At 30.6% G+C, this 26,559-nt stretch overlaps 1 protein-coding gene across 1 annotated transcript in view; it reads right to left on the reverse strand.

Annotated features, from left to right (window-relative positions):
• Positions 1–26,559, reverse strand: part of LOC113387605 (protein Wnt-5b-like) — a 164,566-nt gene that overhangs the window by 51,208 nt on the left and 86,799 nt on the right. Inside the window, exons 2-3 of the mRNA XM_026624952.1 lie at positions 18,633–18,919; positions 1,459–1,639 (exon numbers count right to left, since the gene is read on the reverse strand). Coding sequence (XP_026480737.1) covers positions 1,459–1,639; positions 18,633–18,915 — 464 coding nt within the window. The 5' untranslated portion in view covers positions 18,916–18,919. The remainder of the gene's footprint in view (positions 1–1,458; positions 1,640–18,632; positions 18,920–26,559) is intronic.

Consider the following 26,559-nt stretch of genomic DNA (forward strand, 5'->3'; position numbering starts at 1 on the left):
AGAAGATAAAAAAATCATAATTGATACATTCAATGGTCCTCAAATTAGGCAACTCAATAATCAACATGTCATGATTTTATCAATATATAAAGTCGATCAGAAAACCTGGGAGTCATTCGGTTTGGTCGTAACAAACTTCCTGGAAAACAAAAAATCAGTAACACTCATGAGCTTGCCGATTGCATGTTATCCAATTTTAAATCTAGGATGCAATAGAGCATCAAAATTTTGTACCAGCACTCTCATTTAGAATGGTTTTTAAGAAATCTTGAAGATATTGGAAAGAACAGCATAAAAAAATCCACCAAAGAAATCAGTCAATTTTCGTCCACACTCAAAATTTACTTAAAAAACTTTCGAATGCACGAAACAAAATATGTTTTTATTGTACTTTGAGGTAAAATTAACAAATTAGTAGTCTGTTGGTTTTATTATAATTAGCATCTCCGTAATACTATTACTATCATAACATCCCTGAAAAAATTTAAAGTCACGCAGAGTAATCAGTATTAAGTTATTTTAATTACACCGCACCTCCTCTATCGATACTATTTCCTGATACAAGAAACGGTTTGTCATTTTTCATTTGTAAGGAACGCTGTTGGGTAAGTACTGAATTTTTACCAGAGATGCACATATTATATATTTCCTTGAATGCTCTATTAAGATCACATCTTACTCTTAATGATATAAATAAATAGATCTATCTATTCTAGGAGCAAATATTTTAGCAAAAGATAAAATCATTTCTCTAATATGTCAAGCGCTGAAGTATGTTAGGAAATATATCAAGTAGGCAGATGACATAAATGAAATTAAAGACTAATGGGCCGATTTTTGGATAACAAAATCGACAAAAATAAAATTTTTCGATTATAATATTAAATAAATTTTATATAAAATATTCATTCAGAACAATTACTGATGCTGAAGGCAAATGGAAAAAATAAAGTGAACAGATAAAGAAGTCCTATGAAGATTGGCCGAAGAAATGATTATACTGAGCACAATCCTGAAAAGAAAATGAAACTGGATCGGATCCATTCTGCAAAAAAGTGCATTCCACATAACGTCGTCGAAAACAAAATACAAGGACTGAAAGGATTAGAAAGAAAAAAAATACAGATGGACATGACTAGAAAGCAAGAAAACAGAAGTTTCGAAAGAAAAATTCATAAAAACTAATATAATGAAATTAATGGTTAATTCATGGCAATAAAACAGTAATGGAAACAATAAACACACAGGCATTCGCAGAAGTTTTTAAAATGATTTACAACTACATTTTGGTAGATGTTTTAGATTTTTTCTTTTTTATCACGTGTAAACTTTCAGGCAGCATAATAAAATTCAAGTTCAGTCATGATTTACAACATTACGATTGAACCAAATACAGACATCAATTTCCATCAATTTCCACCAATTTCTAACATCGACATTGATCACTTATTCACTTACTTGGCTCCGTATTCCAGGTTGTCGCCGCATCCGCCCCAGACCCATTCCTTTTGGAGGTCCCTGGGCCTGGGCGCCCTCGAGCAGCCGCAGGAGGCCAGTCGGCCGTCTCGGCACGCTCTCGACACCTGCACAGCCACTCCTGCAGCAGCTATCGCGTGCACGAAGGCGCTTTCGCGGCTGGCTGAAAGAGATAACAGGACATATTTAAATAAATAAGGTAAAAAAAATGGTGATAAATTTATTTTTATTTAAATAGTTTATAGGTGACTAAATAACAAACTATTGATAGTAATATGAATATAGTGGTGTCCTGACATATGAGAAAATATTTAAGTCTTTTGTTGTAAGTTGCATAAATATTCCAATACTATACGTATTTTCCAATACAATACTATACTTATTTTCTTGCTTCTAAAATTAGTTCAATCCATAATAAACTTAATTATTAGAAATTGAGATTCTGATATTTAGGTAAAATGGTTCAACTGTTATTCGCAAACAATAGTTTTGCTTTCACTAAAAAATGAGCAATATGATTTCCAATTGGTGTCTTGTAAACTTATTAAAATGTTTGCAATTTTATAGATTGAATTAATATGTTTAACACATCACAATTTCTCTATTTTGTGTTCCAAAAATGTATTTTCTACCGTCATAGCCCGACATCAGGCAACTTTGATGTCAAATTTCCACTTGAGGTTATAGATCTCAAATATAGCATCAAGTAAAAATCGCCTCTCGTGGGTATAGTTGCATCTATAATAAAAAGTCAACAAATACTTCGAGTATAGATAATTAGTCAAACCTGGACTGGACAACTACTGGGTTGCCATCCATTCATATAATAAGAAAATGTCAAAACAATTACTCAATGTCTCAAGTGTGACAGATTGTAATTAAAAATATAGTAAAATTTTTTTTATTTAAGGTGTGGACGTCAACTATCCACCAAAATAAAACACAGAACATATACAGATGCTCGGCATAGATTCTGATTAGAATCGTTTAAGCTAAAATTCTAAATTTTAAAAAAAGCTTATCGAAACCCTATAATATTTTAGTTTGTTATTTTAAACTACATCAAATATGGTTATACAAAGTTTCATCAAAATTATCCTACACTTAATTACAAAGAAATGGCCCCGGCCGATCTTTGCCAGAAATATAATAAAAGCGATTCCCAATTAATATCAGTTTTTGAATTCTGATTCAGTTTTCGAATTTTTTTGCAATCGATTCAATTTTTTTTTTATAAAAAGTGGGCAAAAACTTTTACACTTTTCTGCTAAGTATCATCGCATAATCTTTAAATTTTTGAAATCGGCTTAGCCGTTTTTGAGAAAACTTCGATGATACCTATAAAAGTAGAAAATTAGCTTAAAAAAATACACACATACTTTTCCCAAAATATAAACTCGAGAAAACATAAAATTAGCAAATCAATTTTTATACTGTCGTTTATTTTGTATTATATTTTATTTCTAATTCTTATTATCTAATGTTACTAAATGTTATTTAGCAGTTGTAACTGATGAACCGAAAAAACATCTTCCCCTTCGGGAAGTTAAACATTAACAACAAAGTACTTATTATTATATCAATATTTATTAAAGATTCTTAGAATTTTGATGTTGTAAAAGTTTTGAAAAATTTAAATATGTTATAGTTAACTTTCCGAGATATATAAAAAAAGAGTAATTCGTAGTTATTACGCGAAATTATGCGGTTCAATATAGTTCAACTTGAAAATATAGATCAAAAGTCTGTTTCTCAAGTTTTTTAGGGAACTGAATTATAGTTAATAAAGTTGATGCTATTAACTGACAATACAAAATCTCATGTTATTTCTAATCACAGTTCAAGTCAGCCTACGAACCAACTATTGAAAAATGAAGACTCCTGTATGAAAAAACATGTATATTTGTGCTATTAGTATAACAATTATACACCTAAGTCTGTTTTTACACGGAGATTGGTTCCAGAAGAATCCGTGTAAAAAAAAAAAACGTGTAAAAAAAGACATTGATCTTATACAAAAATGGGTGATTTGTTCCTAATCTCTAAAACCTATTAAAATTGGTGAAAAACAAGAATTTTTAAGAACAAGAATTAAATTAGTGCTATTCACATTTGCTTTGACCAGTAAAAATTGTTTGTACACGCTAAAGGGGAATTCACTTAAATCTTTAAGCTAGTGTTCGCAAACTATCGATACTATCGATGGTTTCAGACTTTTTTCTTTCATAAATACTTTTTTGTGATATGAACATACTTCGCAAAAATTTAATTTGACAAAAAAAAATTAGGTACATAAAATTTCAAATCGTGCTAAATGGAATAAATTCGTGTAAAAAATTTAAAAATATTCAATTTTCAAACCGTGTTATATCAAAACCGTGTACAAAAAGACCGTGTAAAAACAGACTTAGGTGTATTTACAAGAACTAATTAAAGCTGCAAAATATTAAAAAAGTTATGTAACTGCCAACGTGTTTTCTAATTTGATAAAAGATTGATTACTAGTATATTCCCAATAAAGATTACGTTTTCTCGCCTGTTTAAGTAAATCTGAACCATTTGACATAAAAATTGAAAAAAAATCTGTTCACATACACGCATACGCACACACACATACACATACACATACTTTTTACAAATTTGGTCTCATTCGATTCAGAATGGCTTGAAACGTCGAGAAAACATAAAATTAGCGAATCGGATTTTTTGATAAAAACAAACTTCTCCTTCGGGAAGTTAAAAACATGTGTGTAGCCAAAATTTGAAACCAAAAAATATTTTTTTAAATATTTCGAAGTCTTCTGATAAATTTGATAAGGATTCACTTTGATTTGTTATTTGAGGATCGACCAAGACGTATTTATCACAACTTACAAAAAATGCTAAGTATTTAGATGACGTTCAAGAATTCTGAATCGATTTTAAAAACTCTATTCTGTAGCTATGTCAAAGATTACAGTTTGGTAAAAATCGTAATTAATTTTTGAAATTCTAAGGGTCTACCAAAAGGGATTTAAATATAAAAACTATTGAAGAACCGTGCCAAATTTTAAAATTTAATAGTCACTATTATATGATATTTGCAACTTGTTTTAATGAGAAATGCCTAATATTTATAGTCACACCTAATTTATGTTTTATCTTTTGTTTATGCAATATAACTTTATGTCAGTAATGTTTAGTTCAGAATATATTGAACTTAGTTAATTTAACTTTCATATGAACTAGAATCAACGTTTATTGTAATTTATTCAAATTATATAGCCTGCAGCATTTTCAAACATCTAAAACATTTCTCAGATAATATAAAGTATTTCTCAGGCAACCTACAACATTTTCAGGCGACCTAGAACACTTTTAGTCAACCAATTTCAGTTAATCCCGAATAGTTTCAGATAATTCACAACACGTCAGGCAATTCACTGTAATTTCAAAAATTTCAGAATAATTTCAGACAATCTACAACATTTTCATACAATCAGCTCAATGAATTTTCAATCTTGCATGAGACTCTCGACTCGTAACTCTCGCAGTTTTTGGCTCATTTGAAGCTCGGCTAATTTGAAGTTAAGACTTTATTTCTCTCTTTGAAATCGTCTGGAAATAGTCTAGTAGTGTGTCAGATGCGTTTTGCAAGTGGTGCCTTGCGAATAAATCACAGACGCTAATTCTGTTCGCGTAAAGATTAATTGGAAGGCGAGGCGCAATCAATTTTAATGGCACCGCACGCGTGGGTTAGCCGAAATTGATGATGGACGATCTAGAATCCAACAAAATGGTGTTGATGATGATCACATTCTCTAAAGAATAGAATACTATTGCACTTGTGCAAATATTTCAACTGTGGTCACGTCTGAATTGAATTGCTCCACAGGAATGTTTTATTACTTCGACATCCAAATTTCGACCAAACAAATTTTACCTCATATCTGAAAATATTCTGTAACATTTTGTTCTTTCCTGCGGTCTGCCTTTTGATGTCGTCAAGTGTTAAAATTTCATCCGCGTATATTATAACATAAAACATAAAACCCTTTGACTTTTATCTCTCCATTCAACACTGTAGAGAATCTGGCGGCATGTTTGGAGCAGTCAGTCAGTTTCATTGCTTGCAAAAAAAGACAAAAAAGATAAAAAGATAAACCATCTAGCCTGCTGTGTGCTGTGTTTCACCGACGTAACAATATCTTCTCGCTTTTTAAATGGAGATCCGGTGGTAATTCTATGAAGACATCAGACGTAGTGGTACAAAAGTGCAATAGTCGAAGAATTTTAAAATCACCTACAGTAATTGAGCAATAGAATATTTAATATTTCTCATATCGATTCCAATACTATTAAAATTTTGAGGCAATGTATATTTGTTTCTATATTGCTAAAAATTTAAAATGCAATTTCAAAAAGTTTATGTAATCGTAGTCAGATTCAGTTAGAAATTTAAGTTAATGTCGTTTGATTAGATTTGATAAAGTACTAAATTATCCTCTAATTATCCACCCCATAGACAGGGTAAAATGGGAGAACTAGGGGCAAACAGATCTAATGTGTTATTTTTAATTTTAAAATAATTTTACGAAATAATACCAACCAATGCAATATATAAATTTCGAGAGTATATATTTTACAGAGATAACACTGTTTGTCAGTATTGATCAGTAGATTTGGAATAAATATTTATTTAACTTATTTCTTGTAGAATTGATTTTGTTAACTTAATTTATTTTTATATTTACTATTTTTATTGTTTACACCTTTACCAGAGAAATGGTTCAGTTGGTCATTTTTACCCAAATTTGATCATAGAGGTTATATGAAAAAACTGTGGATATAACTATACATATTATAAAACAATTAAATAACGTATTTCTAAGTTATATTGAGGTCCTGTGAACTAAACAACAGTGCCCACAACTAAGAAAACTAACGACAAAAAAAACAATTTTGTTTTGGATTTTCAAACAGTGCCATTTTTCCTCTGATAGCGACGTCGTAAAAATCAAGGTGACCTATTTTTCCCTCTACTTTCAAATATTGTTGTTACAAAATTTTTAACTTTATGTGTTTGTGAGATATAGGTGGTAGACCTTTTTACCCGCGGATTTTTAACCTTATAGAAAAATTCATATATACATATAAAATATATATACAGTGGTATCCCAACTTACGAGTGACTTGACATACGAGTGTTTATCGCCAAATGATCAAATATTTGCTTTGACATACGCGCAAAATTCGACATACGAGCTTTGAGTGAGTAGAGTTTTCTAGAAAAATGTTATTGACAAAATGAATGAATAATTTAGCGACAAATGAGATATAGAAATTATAACTTATAGCAGTTATAGTGATGGGCCGAAAATCAAAAATGAAAATTTTTGCATATTTTCACGTTTCAGAGGTTTCTCAACATTTTGGCATACCTCACATAAAATTATGTGTGTGTGTGTTTTGTATGTCCGCATTTTTTCGTTCACGTTTTTGGACGCACGGATCAATTTAAATAGTTCAAAACCGATTTAAATAATTCAAAAACCATTCGATTCCTATTGATAGAGAGATGTGCTGACTAATTTTTGGCGAAGGCGAGTCCAGCTGTTTTGGAGATACGGAGCAAAGAGTGCGGAAAATACAAATCGAGTTTTTGAGAGAATGGAGTATCCGATTTGAATGATCTAAAAAACATTCAATTTGTAATGATTGGGATAAGTGGTGATTAGTTTTTGAAAAATGCAGGCCCAATCGTTTTGGAGATATGGAGCTAATTGTGCAAAAATTGAAATTGAGAAGATTTGAATGATTCAAAAAACTTTCTACTTGAGAAAACAATTGCTTTTGGGGAATGAAATATTTTTTTTATCTTTTTTTTAATTTTCAAAAAAATTTTTTTTTTAAATATTTCATTAAGAAACGGAAAGTTCGAGCAATTTGTCTTAAGGCACGATGCCATACACCACTAATTAAAATCGGTTTAGGATTTTTGCTATATAGCGTTACATATCAGATGAAAATGTAAATATATTGTCAAAGGTAATAGAAAAATATTTAATACATATTCAGAGAGTATAAGTTTGGATGTAAAATTCCATAAAAATCCATAAAAGTTTTGAAAGCAAGATACAATTGATAATTGATTTTTGTATTGGAACACGTACACGTGCTTCAAATATGTGTTCATGAATTTAAAGATTTTAAAGATTGAAGCATAAATAGTACTATAATATATTCAACAATACTCTCTTACTACAAACTTGACGGTTTCGTCATCACAATCTGTTGAAATTGATTGATGCACCAACAATAAAAAACAACAAAATAAGAAAAAAAAGAAGATAAATATAATACTGGCCTTTATATTTAATATTAGTTTGTTTTTATATTTAATATTATTTGTAAGTAATTGAATTTTGTGTAAAATTCATAACAAATCCCAGTCTATTCTATATTCGCCCGAAGGCAGAGGAATGCTACTGACGCGAACTGGCCATGTTATATGGAGACTCCGAGACTCCGAGGCTCCGAGGCTCCGACATGCACGTTTCTGCTAAACTTTGTAATAGACTTGTATTGTAGTCATCGGATAATCATCGTAAAGGTAATCGGACAAGACTATAATATAACCTAATCTATAAACTATATCCTGACATTCAACTTCATCGACAATTGAAGAAAAGAAACCGGTGAAAATAATCCGAATATCACTGAGTGAGTTATCACCCTTAACATTTAACTATAACAAAGTTTCCTTTACTTCTAATAAAGTTTTATCATTTCATTTAATTATTCGATTATCGTCGATCAGTTCCACGTAACGAATTGATTGACGGATAACAGACGACCCCTGAAATCAGATTTGGTGGATCAGATTTCAACAGCGATTTTGATGAAATCCAACCCCGATGGTGACACGTGGCTACTATATGGGGGTTGAAGATCAAATGGGCATGTGAATGAGTACACTATATGAAGTACTTGAATGCAACTTGGTGAAAATTAATTATGAGAAAGTGCTTGAGAAAAATTTAACGAGGTTTTGAATTGCACTTGAATTTTTCTTGGAAAAGTCAGCGATAGAATAATTATAATTGTCAAGTGCATCGCTTGACGTTGAATTCTGGAACACCCTGTATATATATATATATATATATATATATATATATCTATACATAACATATAAATACAGGGTATCCCAGAATTCAAAGTCAAGCGATGCACTTGAATAATTATAATTATTATTAACTTCCCGAAGGAGAAGTTTATGTTTCATCAAAAAACCCGATTCGCTAATTTTATGTTTTCTCGACGTTTCAAGCCATTCTGAATCGAATGAGACCAAATTTGGAAAAAGTATGTGTGTGTGTGTGTGTGTGTGTGTGTGTGTGTGTATGTGAACAGATTTTTGCCGTAAATCGACGTTTTCTCGAAACGGCTGGACCGATTTCAAAAATTTAAAAGCATTCGATGTATCTCGACGAGAACTATTGTTTGTCAGTTTTTGTGCGACGATCGGCCAAGCCGTTTCTTCATAAATGGCAGAAAAGTGAAAAATTTTTTCGTCTACGTTTTAGCCCGCAATTCTGAGTCGATTTTGAAATTCAAAAACCGTTCGAAAGATATTGGTTGGAATCGTGCTGATTAGTTTTTTGGTAGAGATCGGCCGGGCCGTTTTCTTGTAATAAATAAAGTTTTAAAAAAAAAATTCGGCGATTTTTTATGATTATTTTTTTGACGATAGATACCATAGCTTCTAGATCATACTAAAATATTATGGCCCTACGACAACTGCTTTAAAAATTCGTCAAAGTTTGCAAAAATCAGTATGGTCTTTTTGGCATTTGTCAAATTAGACTTTTGATCGACGTTTCTCAAAAAACGCCTGAACCGATTTTAGAATTTTAAAAGCCATTTGATGTATTTTGGTGAGGACTATCGTTTGTCAGTTTTGTGCAACGATCTGCCAAGCCGTTTCTTTGTAATTTGAAAAAACTTTCGTCCACATTTAAGCTCATCCTACCGAACGATTTTAAAAAAATCAAAAAACTGTTCGAAAGATATTAGTTGGGAATGGTACTGATTTAATTTTAGGTGAAAATCTACCGAGCCGTTTTCTTGTAATTAACTGTTGAAAAAAAGTGTTAAATTTTCGTCGACATTTAAGCTCATCCTACCGAACCGATTTCAAAAAATCAAAAATGTTCGAAGATATTAGTTGGGAATGGCACTGATTAATTTTAGGTGAAAATCTACCGAGCCGTTTTCTTGTAATTAACTGTTGAAAAAAGTGTTAATTTTTCGTCGACATTTAAGCTCATCCTACCGAAACGATTTTAAAATATCAAAAACTGTTCGAAAGATATTAGTTGGGAATGATACTGATTAATTTTAGGTGAAAATCTACCGAGTCGTTTTCTTGTAATTAACTGTTGAAAAAAAATTTAAGCCGATTTTCATGGAAATTTTTTTGGCGATATACATCATGGTCTTATAGAACTTACTGTAATATTACGGCCTAACGACAAGTAGTTTAATTTTAAAAATTCGTCAAAGTTTGCTAAAATTATTATCGTTTTTTTTAAAAAGTAGGATTAATGAAGTTATTATTTACACATTTTTTTTTGATTAAGTCGATTATCTACAAATTTCGGGAAGTTCATGTAACTTGCCTCAAGGCTAAATACCAAACCAACTAGTTATTTTTTGTTTATTATGGTTAATTTTTTATTAATTTCTTCACTTAAGCTTTGGATCCGTATTGGTAAATAACATTTCTAGGATTACAATAAAAAATAATGACATTTTACCCGAGGTTTCAAGAATTAAGACTGTCTCTTGAACTACAAATTTTAAATTCAAAATTGACCGTCTCTCAAAAAATGTGCACTTTTTAACTTCCAATGAAAATTTTTGCATATATTTACGTTTCAAAGGTTTCTGAACATTTTGGCATACGTTAGAAAAAATGGTTATGTGTGTGTGCGGATACAAATTTTCATCGACGATTTCGGGAACACCGATCAACCGATTTGAATAATTCAAAAAACATTCGATTCGTATTGATAAGGAGACATGCTGATTAGTTTTTGGGAGGACAGGTCCAGGAATTATGAACTCTCAATAAAAATAAGTTAAAAAAATCATTTGGCGGTCAAAAATGTTTATTGGACATATGTACATCAAATTATCAGATATTTTATAGAGATTTTAATAATGTGTACACATTTTGTGTAAATTTTTTTGGGTTCTGTACCAAGATTTTTGATTACGGCACGGGAAGTTCCAGCAATTTGTCTCAAGGCACGATGCCGTATGCCCCATTAATTGTTATTCAAAATGCAAAAATGTCAAAACTCATTAGAAATTTAATTAGGAATGTAAAATGTTGAAATATTCTATGATTTCATAATATAAACAAAATCGTGTAAAAAAATAAAAACCAAAAAAACATGATTTTAAATCAGAAAGATTATGTCAAGTCAAACTTGTTGCCTTCTAGGTTGGGACATTTACCTAAAAAATCTGTTTTTTATAAATGCTTATAAAATAGTGAAATTTAAACATGTATTCTAAATTGAAAATTTGAAAAAAAAGACTTTTGAGAATTTTGAAATTTTTGAAAAAGTTGAATTTTTTTATATTTTCAAATGTTTTGAAAATTTTGAATTTTTTTTAAAAAAAATCGGGCTGCATAGTTGTTTGAGAACATAAATATCAAAGCGCGTAAGCGCCTCGTCGCTGTCGTATAAACATTGGTACGGAACTCATAGAAATGTGAGAAAAATTGTTCTTATTATTAAAATTCCTATAAAATGACTGATAATTTGATGTGCTTTTGTCTAATGATAATTTTTGACATCCAAATGGTATTTTTTTACTTTTTTATTGTATTTCCAAAACTGCTAGACTTGTCTTACCATTTGTTTATTTCGCCAATATAAGTGAAATACTTTTTTACAATATACAAATTTTACAAAATTTTACAAATATACAAATCGGCCACTCCGTTCTACCAAAAACCGAATTTGCCAGTATTACCAATATTGACCCTGTATCTTCAAAACAGCTGGACTTGCTTTTGCCAAAAACTAATCAGCACGTCTCCATATCGGTAAAAATCGAAGGTTTATCGAATTATGCAAATCGTTTAATCTGTACTCTCGAAATCGTCTAGGAAAAATAGTATCCGCATACACACATACATAAACTTTTTCTAAGGTATGCCAAAATGTTCAGAAACCTTTGAAACGTAAAATTATGCAAAAAAAATCATTTTCGATTTTTTGCGATTACTATAACTAAACATACGGGGCGTTAATTAAAATATCAATTGGCAACATAAAACAGTGACAAATAAGTTTAGATTCTAGATCCCTAATATTTTTCTATTGATAATGTTAATCACAAAGTTACATCGAAACTACGAGCGTATTCAGTTCCATACATCACGAATGCGAATTTATTCCTAATAAGCTTTTCAATATTCCGCATCTCTCCATCTAGAAAATGTATGCACCATTTCCTATACGATAGGACGCCTAAATCGCCTCGGGCGCGTTTGCTGTTGTATTTGTTCGGGAGTTATGATACCGTGATTAGTGATTCCCTTCCGCAGTAGAGGTACTCCTGCTCTCCTGCTCATCCTGCTACTCATATGATATCAATGTATCAGTCATACGAGTACGTATCAGTATCAGTTATATTTATGTTAGTTACATTATCGAAGGGGACCCCGCGTCATATCGCAATATACCGATTCCGGAGGATAGAGGACGGCAGACGCCTCCCGACCGCCTCCTGGCCGCCCGGATGAATGGGCCCCGTTTTGTACATGTCGTCGGATAAATCAAATCGGATGGAGTAGATGGAGTATGGACAAGTTGTGCTTTTGACGTGCTCTTGACTGCATTTTGGATTGGATTTTGTGATAAGTCGTTTGGTTGTTTCAATAAGTCGCTGATGAGGTAAGTTTTTGATTTACAAGCTGGTAATGTTATATAACTTCTTCCAAGTCCGATTTTTATATGTAGTTAACGGCAATCAAGACGTAACAAACCCTTTGAGTTGTTTTATAACTTCTTTTAATGACTAGACTGGTCAAAATTGTTTTGTCACATTGTTTATGTAATGATATGTTATGATGCTAAATATAATTAGTAGTTCAAATTTTCCGCTATTATTATTAGTAATGTTGGTAATTTTTATGTTCATATTAAACCTATGTAAAATAATCCTTCTTGCCAGCAGATCGCGAAACAAGTAACATTATAATAATTAATTAACATTATAATAATTATTATAATAACATTATAATAATTAGTAAGAAATCGTTTTATTTTTCTCAAGATTTTACACGTAGCAACATGTACGAATGTCCTATTTCATGGTGATGAATTTCTTATAACAATTTCTGTAATACTGATACATTTTATATTGATCCACCAATGCTATTTTATTATATTCTATTTTATTAATATTTTTATTAATTGTGGAAATGTGTTTTTTTTTTTGCTGTTTATCAAAAATTTGTTATCTGGTTCTGTTTGAGCCCCACAAATTTTATTCATCTATCTTTGTCTACCCGACATAATAAAATAATTTCCTACCCTAGTATAGGTACCAAGCTAGTTATAAGAAATTATTCATTCTGTACGTATACCTTGACCCGATAACATTTGAAACAATTTACTAAAATTAAATACATTACATTTCTATAAACAATTTCTGAACTAGTTATTATTTTCCATTCAGTTCTTTGTTATTTCAGGTCTGATATAACTTATTTGATAATTAATTATATCTAGTCCTTCGAGGTAATAAAGTATCCGTGTGTAGTGATTTTTTAATTGACTTTTTTAATGAACATTACATTTTTTACAAGCTTACATTTTTTGATTCAGTTCACCCCATATCCGGGGTAAAATGAGATGGCCACGGGACATTCGGGTTCAATGTCTTATTTTTAATTTTAAAAGGATTGGTTATACATATCTTTCCCTCTATTTTCAAATATTGTTGTTAAACAATTCTAAATTTTAGTTGTTTTTATCTTCCCGAAGAAGGAGTTTGTTTTCATAAAAAAATCCGATTCGCTAATTTTATGTCTTCTCGACGTTTCAAGCCATTCTGAATCGAATGAGACCAAATTTAGAAAATGTGTATGTGTGTGTGAACAGATTTCTTGCCAAAAATAGACTTTTTCTCAAAAACGGCTAGACTGATTTTAAAAATTTAAAAGCCATTCGTTGTATCTTGATGAGGGCTATTGTTTGTCAGTTTTGTGCGACGATCGGTCAAGCCGTTTCTTTGTAAATAACAAAAAAGTGAAAAAAAAATCATCCCGCAATTAGCCCGCAATTCTGAATCGATTTTGAAAATTCAAAAACCGTACGAAAGACATTTGTTGGGAATCGTGCTGAATAATTTTTGGTAAAAATCGACCTGGCCGTTTTCTTGTACTAAAGAATTAAAAAAAAATTCTATGATTCTTATGATATTTTTTTGACGGTAGATACTATAGTCTTGTAGATCATACTAAAATATTACGGCCCTACGACAAGTCGTTTAATTTTAAAAATTAGTCAAAGTTTGCAAAAATTAGTATAGTTTTTTAGCGTTTGTCAAAATTAGAACTTCATCGACGTTTGCTCAAAAACGCCTAAAACGATTTCAAAATTTTAAAAGCCAATCAATGAATTTCGATGTGGATTATCTTTTCTCAGTTTTGTGCGACAGAATTCAAAACTCAATTCTGAATCGATTTAAAAAAATCAGAAACTGTTGGAAATATATACACTTTTTTGGAAATTTATAAAATATACTAAAATTTTACGGCCCTACGACTAATAGTTTAATAATTAAAAATTATCAAAGTTTGAGAAAATATTATAGTCAAAATTTGTGTCAAAAGTTGCTTTTGTGATGTGATGAGAGAAACATTATCAATTTATTAAAATTTAAAAAAATAAGCTACGATTTTGGGACATACAACGTGTCTGTGCAATATAATTAATATAATTACAGTTAATTTAAATGTGTTTAGTAAAATTTCTTCGATATCGCAATATTTAGATTTAATTGAAAGCGATACCTTTATTTTTAAAATAAACAGTTGAAAATTTTATCTAAATATCTAAATTTTAATTTCGATTTATTAAGTCAATTCCAACACATTTCGGGAAGTTCATGCAACTTGCCTTAAGGCTAAATACCACTTTCAACTAGTTAAGATATCGATGGTGGCCCTTTTTCACCCACGAACCAATAAACGCCGCTCTACACTACCCCACATAATAATAAATCGTTTTAACATTTTTACAAAAATAGGTCAAAATCCTGTCCCATGTACCATAAATTTAATTTCCCAAATCATTACTAATTTTAATAACGCACCATTTATTTTTACGACGAAACCTCACGTATTCCGCATTCACCGAGCAATGTGCATGTCTGAAATGCATATATCAAAGCAACCCTCTTAAATCTAGAATTCACAAAATCCTCCCCTAAACGCAATTGTCATGCAAACTCTGCTATTAGATGAGACGACGTCGGAGGTCTGACCCTTATTATTATTATTCAGACTCCCTGTTTCATGTAATTTAATAACCTCCGAGATAAACATCGAATTTCGACATAATTTTCGGTTGAACAAATGTAATTGGGTTAATGGTATTATGATATCAATTACGGATCGCCCCGAACTGCCAAAGGGTGGAGAAACGATTTTTGATACGGGTGCTTTATTTTTGGATATTGGGATTTTATAGATTTTGTATTGATTTGATTTACGAATTTTGGCAACGTAGATTTTATATGTTAAGACAATTATATATTTGTTTAAACATATGTTTAATATGAAAAATTCCATTCTTTTAAATTCATTCCCTTATGCTCTTTAAAAATACAATTCATAATGCATCTCAAAACAGAAACTTGAACATGTTTGTCTGTGATGAAATTTAGTGATGAAATAAGGTAACTCACGATATGATACAGATATATCGACATATCTACATTATTTTATGTTTTAATAATAATGAAGACAGAAATGGCACGACATTTGTTTTGCAATATTTTTGAACTAATATCAGGAAAAATTTTACCCCATCTTGGTCCATATGTATATAAGTTCAGCTTTTGCTTTTTATATTTAAATCCTATTATTTAACAGTATATTTTAAGTATGATACAATCCAAAGTGATCCTAATATTATCAATTTTCTTTTTTAACTTCCCGTAGGGCAAGTTATAGTAATCGCAAAAAAATCGAAAATGAAAATTTTTATATATCTTTACGTTTCAGAGGTTTCTGAACATTTTGGCATACCTTAGAAAAAAATAGATTTATGTATGTGTGTGTGTGTATGTGTGTGTGTGTATGTATGTATGTGTGTGTATGTATGCGCGGATACAAATTTTCGTCGACGATTTCGGAAACACAAATCAACCGATTTGAATAATTCAAAAAACATTCGATTTGTATTGATAAGGAGACGTGCTGATTAGTTTTTGGCGAAGGCAGGTCTAGCCGTTTCAAAGATACGGAGCAAAAAGTGCCGAAAACGGTAGCTCAGTTTTTGAGAGAACGGAGCGTCCGATTTGAATAATTAAAAAAACATTTCACTTGTATTGACAAGATGAAGAATCGATAAAATTTTCATGAAGGTAGGTCTAGCGGATTCGGAGATATGGAGAAAAAAGTAAAAAAATGAGCCATTTGGCGGTCAAAAATGATCATTAGACATATGCTCATAAAATTATCATATATTTTATAGAGATTTTAACAATAAGTATACAATTTGTTAACATTCCTATGGGTTCCGTACCAATGCTTATGCTTTAGACAGCGACGCGGCGCTTACGCGCTTTATATTTTGTCCCTATGCAGTTAAAGCAGTACGATTGATTGCTTTGAAAAGAAAGTTCAGATCTTCCACAATATGTCAAAATAAAAAAAAAAAATTTTTCAAAAAAAAAAAAAAATTAAAAAAAAAAATTTTTTTTAAAAAATTTTTTTCAAAAAAAAGTAATTTTTTGTCCAATTTATAGTTTCTCAAAAATCTTATGTTTTCAAAGTAATTTTTTTTTTCAAAAATGTTAATCGTTTTTAAAAAAATAATAATTTTTGGTACGGGAAGTTCCAGCAATTTGCCTTAAGGCACGATGCCTTAATTGCCTTAAGACAGAATTCCACTTACAGCTAGTTTTCTTTTAAACTGCAACATATTTCTATTACTAATTTTTTGCTCACATGTGACCATTTTTATTCCGCATTTCCAAGATAAATGTCGATAATAAGAACAACATTCCGTGTCTCCTCATATGTCAACGTATAAAGATATCAACAGAAATATTTCTACGATATATTTTTCAAGAAATAATACCATCACAAATTTAAACCTACCCACAGACAAATGCTTTGTTCGTCTCATTGTTATCCTCATGCTCATATATTTTATGACACAAAATTGGAATTCTCATGAGACATTTATATGAATGCAGAACTCACTTGAAATATATGTGACTATATGTAAGAGTTTGTGATATACTGGTGGAGATTTGATACAGCATAAATATTTTATTACATATTTAATAAATGTAATAAAATAATAATATAATAATAAGGGATAATAATCAATTATTTGCTTGAAGATATGTATTTTAGCATAAGTTTGACCAAAAAGTTTTAAATCAGTTTAAATAAACAAAAAAGATGAAAATTAACAACAATAGTTAAAGAGTGTTCACGGTTTGACCGAAACTCTGAGTTGAACCAAAAATCTCGTCATTTTTGAACTACATGAGATAATTTTTTATTGTAATTTTTTTCGTCACCTTGTTCCGACTTGATGTTGATTTCTGAGATAATATATATTAATTTCTTGTTAATGTAAAAATATGTAAAATAAACTCTCTTGTCATGAAGATCGCTAAACCAGCAACACTAAAATAAATTGGTATATTTTCATGGAAACATTTTTATTTTTACCATATATATACTAGATGAATTAACAAACGTTGTTCTGTACCCATGTCTACAATTTTTTAATATAATATACTAATATTTACTGTTTACCTAAAAATTATAATTATTGTTTTTCAAATTTCTCTTCACACCAAATTGCATATACATTTATAATATGAGCGATGTTAAATGTAGAACTGCTTTATGAGTCTTAATGCCCACACTATATTGGAAATTGAAGTCTTTTAAACAGTATAACATAAACATAACCATAACATAACACTGGTACTTCATGTTGGATTAAATTAATTTAATTTTTTATTATTTAAGATATCCAAAATTGGATCTTAAACTTCTCCTAATCGATATCGTGAGGGCCGAATTGTATGTATTCATCTCTACTCTTCCATTCGTTGTTAATAAGTGAAATAATTACGAATTTAAAAATATTGTGAAAAGATTAGTAAAAGATGCAAAGAAATTATATATTGAAAAAAAAAACTTTATTGAAAATTTAATATCCGAATCTTGTGTTGGCGCCCCCTAAGGCGTGCGCTTGTATTTTTCGCATGCATCGGATTAAAGATAGGTCCGGCCGTGATTAATACTTAATTTCATATTTTAACTGAATTAATTTGTCATATGTTGTTCATATGTATATCATTCAAGTTAGGTCAATAGTTTTTGGCAATAATAATGTAGACATTTAATTTCTCTTATTCATAATCCTAAATTTTTTTATACATATTCCAATATTGTCTAGGTAAATATGTAAATTGAAATTTTTCCATTTATTTCTACAATGAAGCATATACATCCCAGTACTTTATAATCACATACATCCTAGAAAATTTCCTTAACAAACTTCAGAAAGATTTATCAAAATCCGAATAATCGTTTAGAAGGAGTATACAGTGAGTTTGTAATTTAATATAAACTTTATATAATAGCAATAAAGCTCAAATTGATTCTACGTTTTAGTCAGAAAACGTTTGTATGTGAAAAAGAAAAGGGCTGTTTTTAGGGTTTTCCTGGCAATTATTCGATTTTTTCTCGCCGTAAGAACCATCCTTGGACTTCAACGAATATTTTAAAAAAAGAATTGGCAAAATTGGTCTAGGCGTTGTTGAGTTATACGCTTACCAACACATTTTGCGATTTATTTTTATATATAAGATATCTAAATTTTATCACTCACCTATATTATACATTGGCCCAAAGACCGCAGCATCTCCCGGTCTGCCCGTCGTCGAGCAGTTCCATCGCATTTCCCGGAACTGATGTTGGCATTCGGCCAGGGCCGTTTTGGCCCCATGACCGACGCCTTCCATGTGTTCCGGGTGCTCCAAACACAATTTGGTTTGACCCGGAGTCAATCCGGCCGTGTCCGAGCACAGAAGGGCCGAATCTCGGGCCACTCGGGCACCGGGCGAAGACGGCGTGGAAGAGGATAGGTCGAGCCAGGGACCTCCGAGACCCATCGAACTGTAAAAGAAAATATACATAGTATATTTATCTTCCCGTAGAGTAAATTATAGTAATCTTCACGCATATATTTTGCATATTGTTATGCGCCGACACTCTTACCTATTTACCGTCACATTTATGCCTCTATGTGCATACTACCACATGTATTACTCTATGGACTCTACATCTCTCGAGTTCCACTCTACATTCTATGCACTCTATATTTCCGGCTGGACGGAGGACCTCTACAATTATCACAAAGGCACATTCTCTCTCTGGACTCCAAAAGAAACACATAACCTTATAATAACGTTTAATGAAGTTCTGTATAATAATATCTGTAGTCTGTAATAAATCTATAAAACTTGTGTTGTGTTTTAAAATACCAAAATTACCTCCATCGCTGAAGGCAAATACTTAACAATATCTTCACGTTTTGATGGTTTCTGAACATTTTGGCATACCTTAAACAAAATGGATGTATGTGTGTGTTTATTTGTGTGTTTATGTGCGGATACAATTTTCTGTCGATGATTTTGCGCTTTGATATTCAGACTCCAAATCAGCAATGCAGAGCGATTGCTTTAAAAAAATGTTCAAAATTTTCAACAAAAAAAAAACAAAATACAGAAAAAAATCTAATTTTTCAAAAAAGTCAATTTTTTTAAAAAAATTCAAAACTTCTCAAAAACATAATTTTTGTAAAGTTTTTTTTCTAATTTTATTTTCGGTACAGGAACTTTGCCTTAAGGCACGATGCCATGCACTACTAGTTGAGTTCAATTCCATATACTTATATCGCACATACATATGTCCTAGTTTCCTATAAAACTATCTTCAGATTTTAAAATTCAAACTGTTTAATTTTTGCAAAAAGTGCTCTTCTAATTGTTCAATAGAATAATGGGAAGGGTGGACAACCCTTAATAAAATAAAATTTTTCTGTTTTCAAGTAAAATTCATGTTTTATCATAAGTAAAATATGTGAGACTAAATCTTTAGGGCAATACATAAATTAAAAAATCGTAGATTTTTTGGCGTCAATTTTCATTATTTTATGTTTTTTTAATGCAGGATTAAAAAAAATGCACACAACAGATTTACTTTTTTCTCTAATTTACTTTTCTATACTTCGAAATTGAAAAATACATAAAATACATCTTTTTACTTAAAAAACACTATTTATTTTTATCAAGGGTGTCTATTCCTAACTTTTTTTTAAATTTTGCAACCAATTTACTTTAAATTTCAATTTTTATAATGCGGAATTAAAAAATGCATACAACTCTAAATACCCTTTTTCCACAAATCTTCATTTCTTGATATCTAAATATCAAAAATCGAATAATTTTTTAACACGCTTCTAGTCAGTGATTTTTTTTTACTGAATTTTAATTCATATTTAACTAACCTTATGATAAAGCATGAATTTTACTCAAAAAAAAAAACAATTTATTTTTATTATTTATACAAATATTTCCCGATGCGCACAAACAGTACAAAATTTTTAAATGGATTGCATAGAGAGCACATTTTGCAGAAAATTGAGATATTGAATTTTAAAATCAGAAGATAGAATAGTTTTATAGGAAACTAGCCACAATACAAATCTATGGCAAAGCTGTAAAATTTTCCACTCTCTTAATTTTTTTCAATCTCTGCCAATTTGCTGTGGATGCTACATAACAATATAATTTAATAATAAATGATCGGATTTTGCTTTGTAATTAAAAAATCATTGAATTATTAAGAAGCACGGTTATAATATATAAAAATCTTGAATCTTTTAATGTGCCAAATCAATTTAAATAAAATCGGTTTGAGATTCGGTTGGCACTTGCAAAGACTATTAATATGTCACAGGAACATTTATATGTGGCATGCTTTGCAGTGAATAAACTATTGATATATTTTTTGTTAGCTGCTCCTTTTACGTATATACCACGCTTGCAATCAGTTATTAGTATACTAATCATTTTATACTAGAAATAATTTTTATGATAAAACAACGTTTGCCGGGTCAACTAATATATATATATATATATATATATATACTACTGATGCAATCTCCAACTGCAATTTTTTATTCCTCGTAATAAAACGTGTCACCTGGATTTATTTATACTAAAACTAAATGATTTCAACACGCAATTTATTTTATGGCTCTTAAATAAAATTTGCATAAAAAATCGATCAAAGTTTTATCCAAATATCTTGCCGACACCGTATATGGGTCTCTTGATAAATAAAATAAATTTGCACCACCAACGTTTGATAAAAATCGGATAAATGTAAGCTTTAGAGCAATAAATTGTTTTTTACATGATAAAACTAGTTGGTTTGGTATTTAGCCTTGAGGCAAGTTACATGAACTTCCCGAAATGTGTAAATAATCGACTTAATCAAAAAAAAATGTGTAAATAATATACTTCATTAATCCTACTTTAAAAAAAAAACGATAATAATTTTAGCAAACTTTGACGAATTTTTAAAATTAAACTACTTGTTGTAAGGCCGTAATATTACAGTAAGTTCTATAAGACCATGATGTATATCGCCAAAAAAAGTTTCATGAAAAACGGCTTAATTTTTTTTTTAACAGTTAATTACAAGAAAACGGCTCGGTAGATTTTCACCTAAAATTAATCAGCATCATTCCCAACTAATATCTTTCGAACAGTTTTTGATTTTTTAAAATCGGTTCGGTAGGATGAGCTTAAATGTCGACGAAAATTTAACACTTTTTGTCAACAGTTAATTACAAGAAAACGGCTCGGTAGATTTTCACCTAAAATTAATCAGCATCATTCCCAACTAATATCTTTCGAACAGTTTTTGATTTTTTAAAATCGGTTCGGTAGGATGAGCTTAAATGTCGACGAAAATTTAACACTTTTTTTCAACAGTTAATTACAAGAAAACGGCTCGGTAGATTTTCGCCTAAAATTAATCAGCATCATTCCCAACTAATATCTTTCGAACAGTTTTTGATTTTTTAAAATCGGTTCGGTAGGATGAGCTTAAATGTCGACGAAAATTTAACACTTTTTTTCAACAGTTAATTACAAGAAAACGGCTCGGTAGATTTTCACCTGAAATTAATCAGCATCATTCCCAACTAATATCTTTCGAACAGTTTTTGATTTTTCAAAATCGGTTCGGTAGGATGAGCTTAAATGTGGACGAAAAGTTCAACACTTTTTTTCAAATTACGAAGAAACGGCTTGGCAGATAGTTGCACAAAACTGACAAACGATAGTCCTCACCGAAATACATCAAATGGCTTTTAAATTTCTAAAATCGGTTCAGGCGTTTTTGAGAAAACGTCGATCAAAAGTCTAATTTTGACAAATGCCAAAAAGACCATACTGATTTTTGCAAACTTTGACGAATTTTTAAAGCTGAACCAGTTGTCGTAGGGCCGTAATATTTTAGTATGACCTAGAAAACTATGGTATCTTTCGTCAAAAAAATAATCATAAAAATCGTCAAAATTTTTTTTTTAAAAACTTTATTACAAGAAAACGGCCCGGCCGATCTCTACCAAAAACTAATCAGCACGATTCCCAACCAATATCTTTCGAACGGTTTTTGAATTTTCAAAATCGATTCAGAATTGCGGGCTAAAACGTAGACGAAAAATTTTTCACTTTTCTGCCATTTATAAAGAAACGGCTTGGCCGATCGTCGCACAAAACTGACAAACAATAGTTCTCGTCGAGATACATCGAATGGCTTTTAAATTTTTGAAATCGACCCAGCCGTTTTCGAGAAAACGTCGATTTACGGCAAAAAATCTGTTGGTGCACACGCACACACACACATACACACACACACACACACACACACACATACTTTTTCCAAATTTGGTCTCATTCGATTCAGAATGGCTTGAAACGTCGAGAAAACATAAAATTAGCGAATCGGATTTTTTGATGAAAACATAAACTTCTCCTTCGGGAAGTTAATTATTGTTAAAATATACAACTGCTAATGTGCTAAAATATATTATATAAGATTTTAAAAATATAGGAGAAATCTAAATTTTATACTGCTAGTTGAAATTTGATATGATAATCTATATGAATTTATTGGATAAATATAAATTATATTTAGAACTTATTAACTACGTGGTGTTAATAAAACGATTTATGAGTCATTTTATTATTTCCAAGTTATGAATAAGTATATAATAATTCCTCAATCAATGTTTTCATCAGCAATATAAATCTTTCCTAAATACCTTGATTATGAGTAATTCGTAATAACCTGATTTCTGATATCAATTGTTTTCTAATAAGAATCCGACAACAATCAAATAACAATTTAGAACAATGACGCAACTTCAAAGATTATATCACGAATACGGACTTTAGATTAATTGTGATATTTGGAAATAAATTTAAGATTTTGTCTAAAATAGGGCTGACAAGAAAATATTAAAAAACTATTTGGTATTGGTATTTTTCCTTGAGGCAAGTTACATGAACTTCCCGATATGTATAAATAATCGACTTAATCAGTAAAAAATAAATAAATTTATGAGTGATTAAAAGTATTCTGAGTGGATTTATTACACATAATTGAAAACGAACGAACACGGAGTATTTTCTAAAAGTAAGTTTTCAAAAATCAATTATTTTTATAATTGAACCAGTTTCCGTAGGACTCTAATGGTTTAGTATGTTCATTAAGACCAAGGACTCTATCGTTATACTAATTAAATCGACTAATTTTAATTATAACAAACGCCAAATATACTACTGGTTTTCTCAAACTTTGATGAATTTTTAAAATTAAACTACTTGTCGTACGGCCGTAATATTTCAGTAAGTTCTATAAGACCATGATATATAACGCCAAAAAAAGTTCCATAAAAATCGGCTTAAATTTTTTTTCAACAGTTAATTACAAAACAACGGCTCGGTAGATTTTCGCCTAAAACTAATCAGTATCATTCTTAACTAATATTCTTCGAACAGGTTTTGATTTTTTAAAATTTATTCGGTAGTATGAGCCTAAATGTGAATGATAATTAATTAACACTTTTTTCCAAATTACAAAGAAATGGCTTGGCGGATCGTCGCACAAATCTCGATAATCCTTATCGAGATACATCAAATGGCATTTAAATTTCTGAAATAGGTCCAGCGATTTTTGAGAAAACATTGATTTACGGCAAAAAATCTGTTTACATACACCACACATACATTTTCCAAATTTGGTTTCATTCGATTCAGAATGGCTTGAAACGTCGAGAAAACATAAAATTAGCGAATCGGATTTTTTGCACACAATGTCACACACCATGTGCGTTTTTCGCAAATTTCATTACTCCTTAAACAAGTATTTTCTACATCAGCTTGATCTAATAAAATTCCTACCTCGTTACTTATTAAATACCCTTTATCCTACGCTAATTAATTTTAATTAAAGTCTCATCCAGTTTTATCCTGGCAAATGAAAATAAACTACATATGTCCCCCATACCTACTGGATAAATGGGGGATAATTAACGATTGCATGCGCAAGTCTTCTAAATCTTTCTACAATGTCATGGCAGTTAATTCCGGAGCAGCTCCGGGCAAACAGACGTATAACGGACAACAGCATTTGAATAAATAAATAAATAATATAAATAAATGATATATTGCAACGGACGTGTATAAGTGGACTGTTTTGCATATTCTGTTATATGTCGATTGAAAATAATAATTATTGCTTTGGAAATTGCCGAGAAACTACTTCGTTAGCAAGTAGCATGGTGTCATTGTTGAAAATATTAATCATTCGGTTTCTTTGCGAGCATTGGAAAGCATGAAGTGCAAATCGAATTGGTAAAGCTTTTCTGAACAACATTTGCATTTATAGTAGATGCAACAATTTCCCTTTTGGAATCGGTTTCTTGTACTTTATTCAAAGCCAATACATTTTTTTTGTTAGTCAGTTGGATGATAAACTAGGTTTATGTGGCATAATTAACTTCGCAAAGGAAAAGTTCATGTTTTTACCATAAAATCTGATTTGCTAATTTTATGTTTTCTCAACGTTACAAGTCATTTGGAGTTGAATTAGAGGCTACTTGTCCACAGGTATACCATATATGAATTAAAAAAAACGATTGAATCAATTATTTATCAGGAAACTTATGCAACTTGCCACTAGACAAAATGCCACTTACAGCCAGTTTATATTTTAACCTATGTGTACGAATTACGCCTACAGATGACTTTACTTCAATATTTATCACTCTGAGGTAAATTATTAGAATTTTTAATGTATTATTGAAATATTTAGTAGACAAGAAGGCAGATATACAGGTAGATAAATAGACATAAAATCAGGTAAACAAATAGAGTGTTAGATAGGTGGAGAGGTAAACAGTCAGACAATACATATATATTTTAATACACTGATATAAAAGTATATAGGTAGACAGGTAAACAAGTAAAGTTATAGATTAGTTAGATATACAGAGAAGTGGGTATATAAAGAAGTAGTCAAGGAGACAGGTTGATAGGTAGACAGGTAGACAGATGGATATTTTGATAGATGGACAGGTTGACAGATGGATATGTTAACAGATGGATATGTTAACAGATGGACACGTTGAAAAATGGACAGGTTGATGGGCGGACAAGTTGACAGATAAACAGGTAAAAAGGTTGACATATAGACTGGTTGACAAGTAAACAGGTTGATAAGTAAACAGGTTGACAGGTAAACAGGTTGAAAGATAGACGATTTGACAGGTTAACAGATAGACAAGTTGACAGATGGACAGGTTGACAGATGCACAGATTGACAGATGGACAGGTTGACAGATAAACAAGTTGACAAATAGACAGGTTGACAGATAGACAAGTTGACAAATAGACAAGTTGACAGATAGACAAGTTGACAGATAGACAAGTTGGCAGATAGACAAGTTGACATATAGACAAGTTGACAAATAGACTGCAGTTCTGCTTGAATGCAGACATGTTAACAGATGAACAGATTGACAAATAGACAGGTTGAATGCAGACATGTTAACAGATGAACAGGTGGACAAGTAGACAAGTTGATATATGGACAGGTTGACATATGGACAAGTTGACAGGTTGCCATATGAACAGGTTGACAGGTAGAAATATAGAAAGGTAGCCTGGCGGAATGATAGACAGGTTGACAGGTAGACAAGCAGCTGAGTAGGTTAACAGGTAATCAACTAAACAGATAGAAATATAGGAAGATAAACTAGTAGAATGATAGACTGATTAATCAGGTAAACAAAGAGATAAAATAAACTGGTGGACAAAGAAGCAGACAGGCAAATATAAAGATAATCACGTAAACAGATTGAGAGATAGACAAAAAAAAAACAAGTAGGTTGCTTTAAGTAAAAAAAACTTACGAATTTCTGAAGTAAAAGTTCATATTTATACTAGAAAATCCGATTTGTTAATTTTATCGATATCAATTGGAAATCACAATAGTTATTTCTAGTACACAACAAAAACTTGAAATAACAGAATTAAAGTTTTGATCAAAACAGCTAAATCTCAATTCTTATAGATTTAAGACTCTTATTCATAAAACTTGCCTCAAGGCTACATCTAATTTTATCAAAATTTTGATAAATTTTTCAATTGAAAAAAAAAAATACTAAACTAAAA

This window comes from Ctenocephalides felis, unplaced genomic scaffold (genome assembly GCF_003426905.1).
Source record: "Ctenocephalides felis isolate EL2017-DRISC unplaced genomic scaffold, ASM342690v1 CF-g0.4_SCAFFOLD_03572, whole genome shotgun sequence".
In the NCBI taxonomy this organism is placed as follows: Eukaryota; Metazoa; Arthropoda; class Insecta; order Siphonaptera; family Pulicidae; genus Ctenocephalides; species Ctenocephalides felis.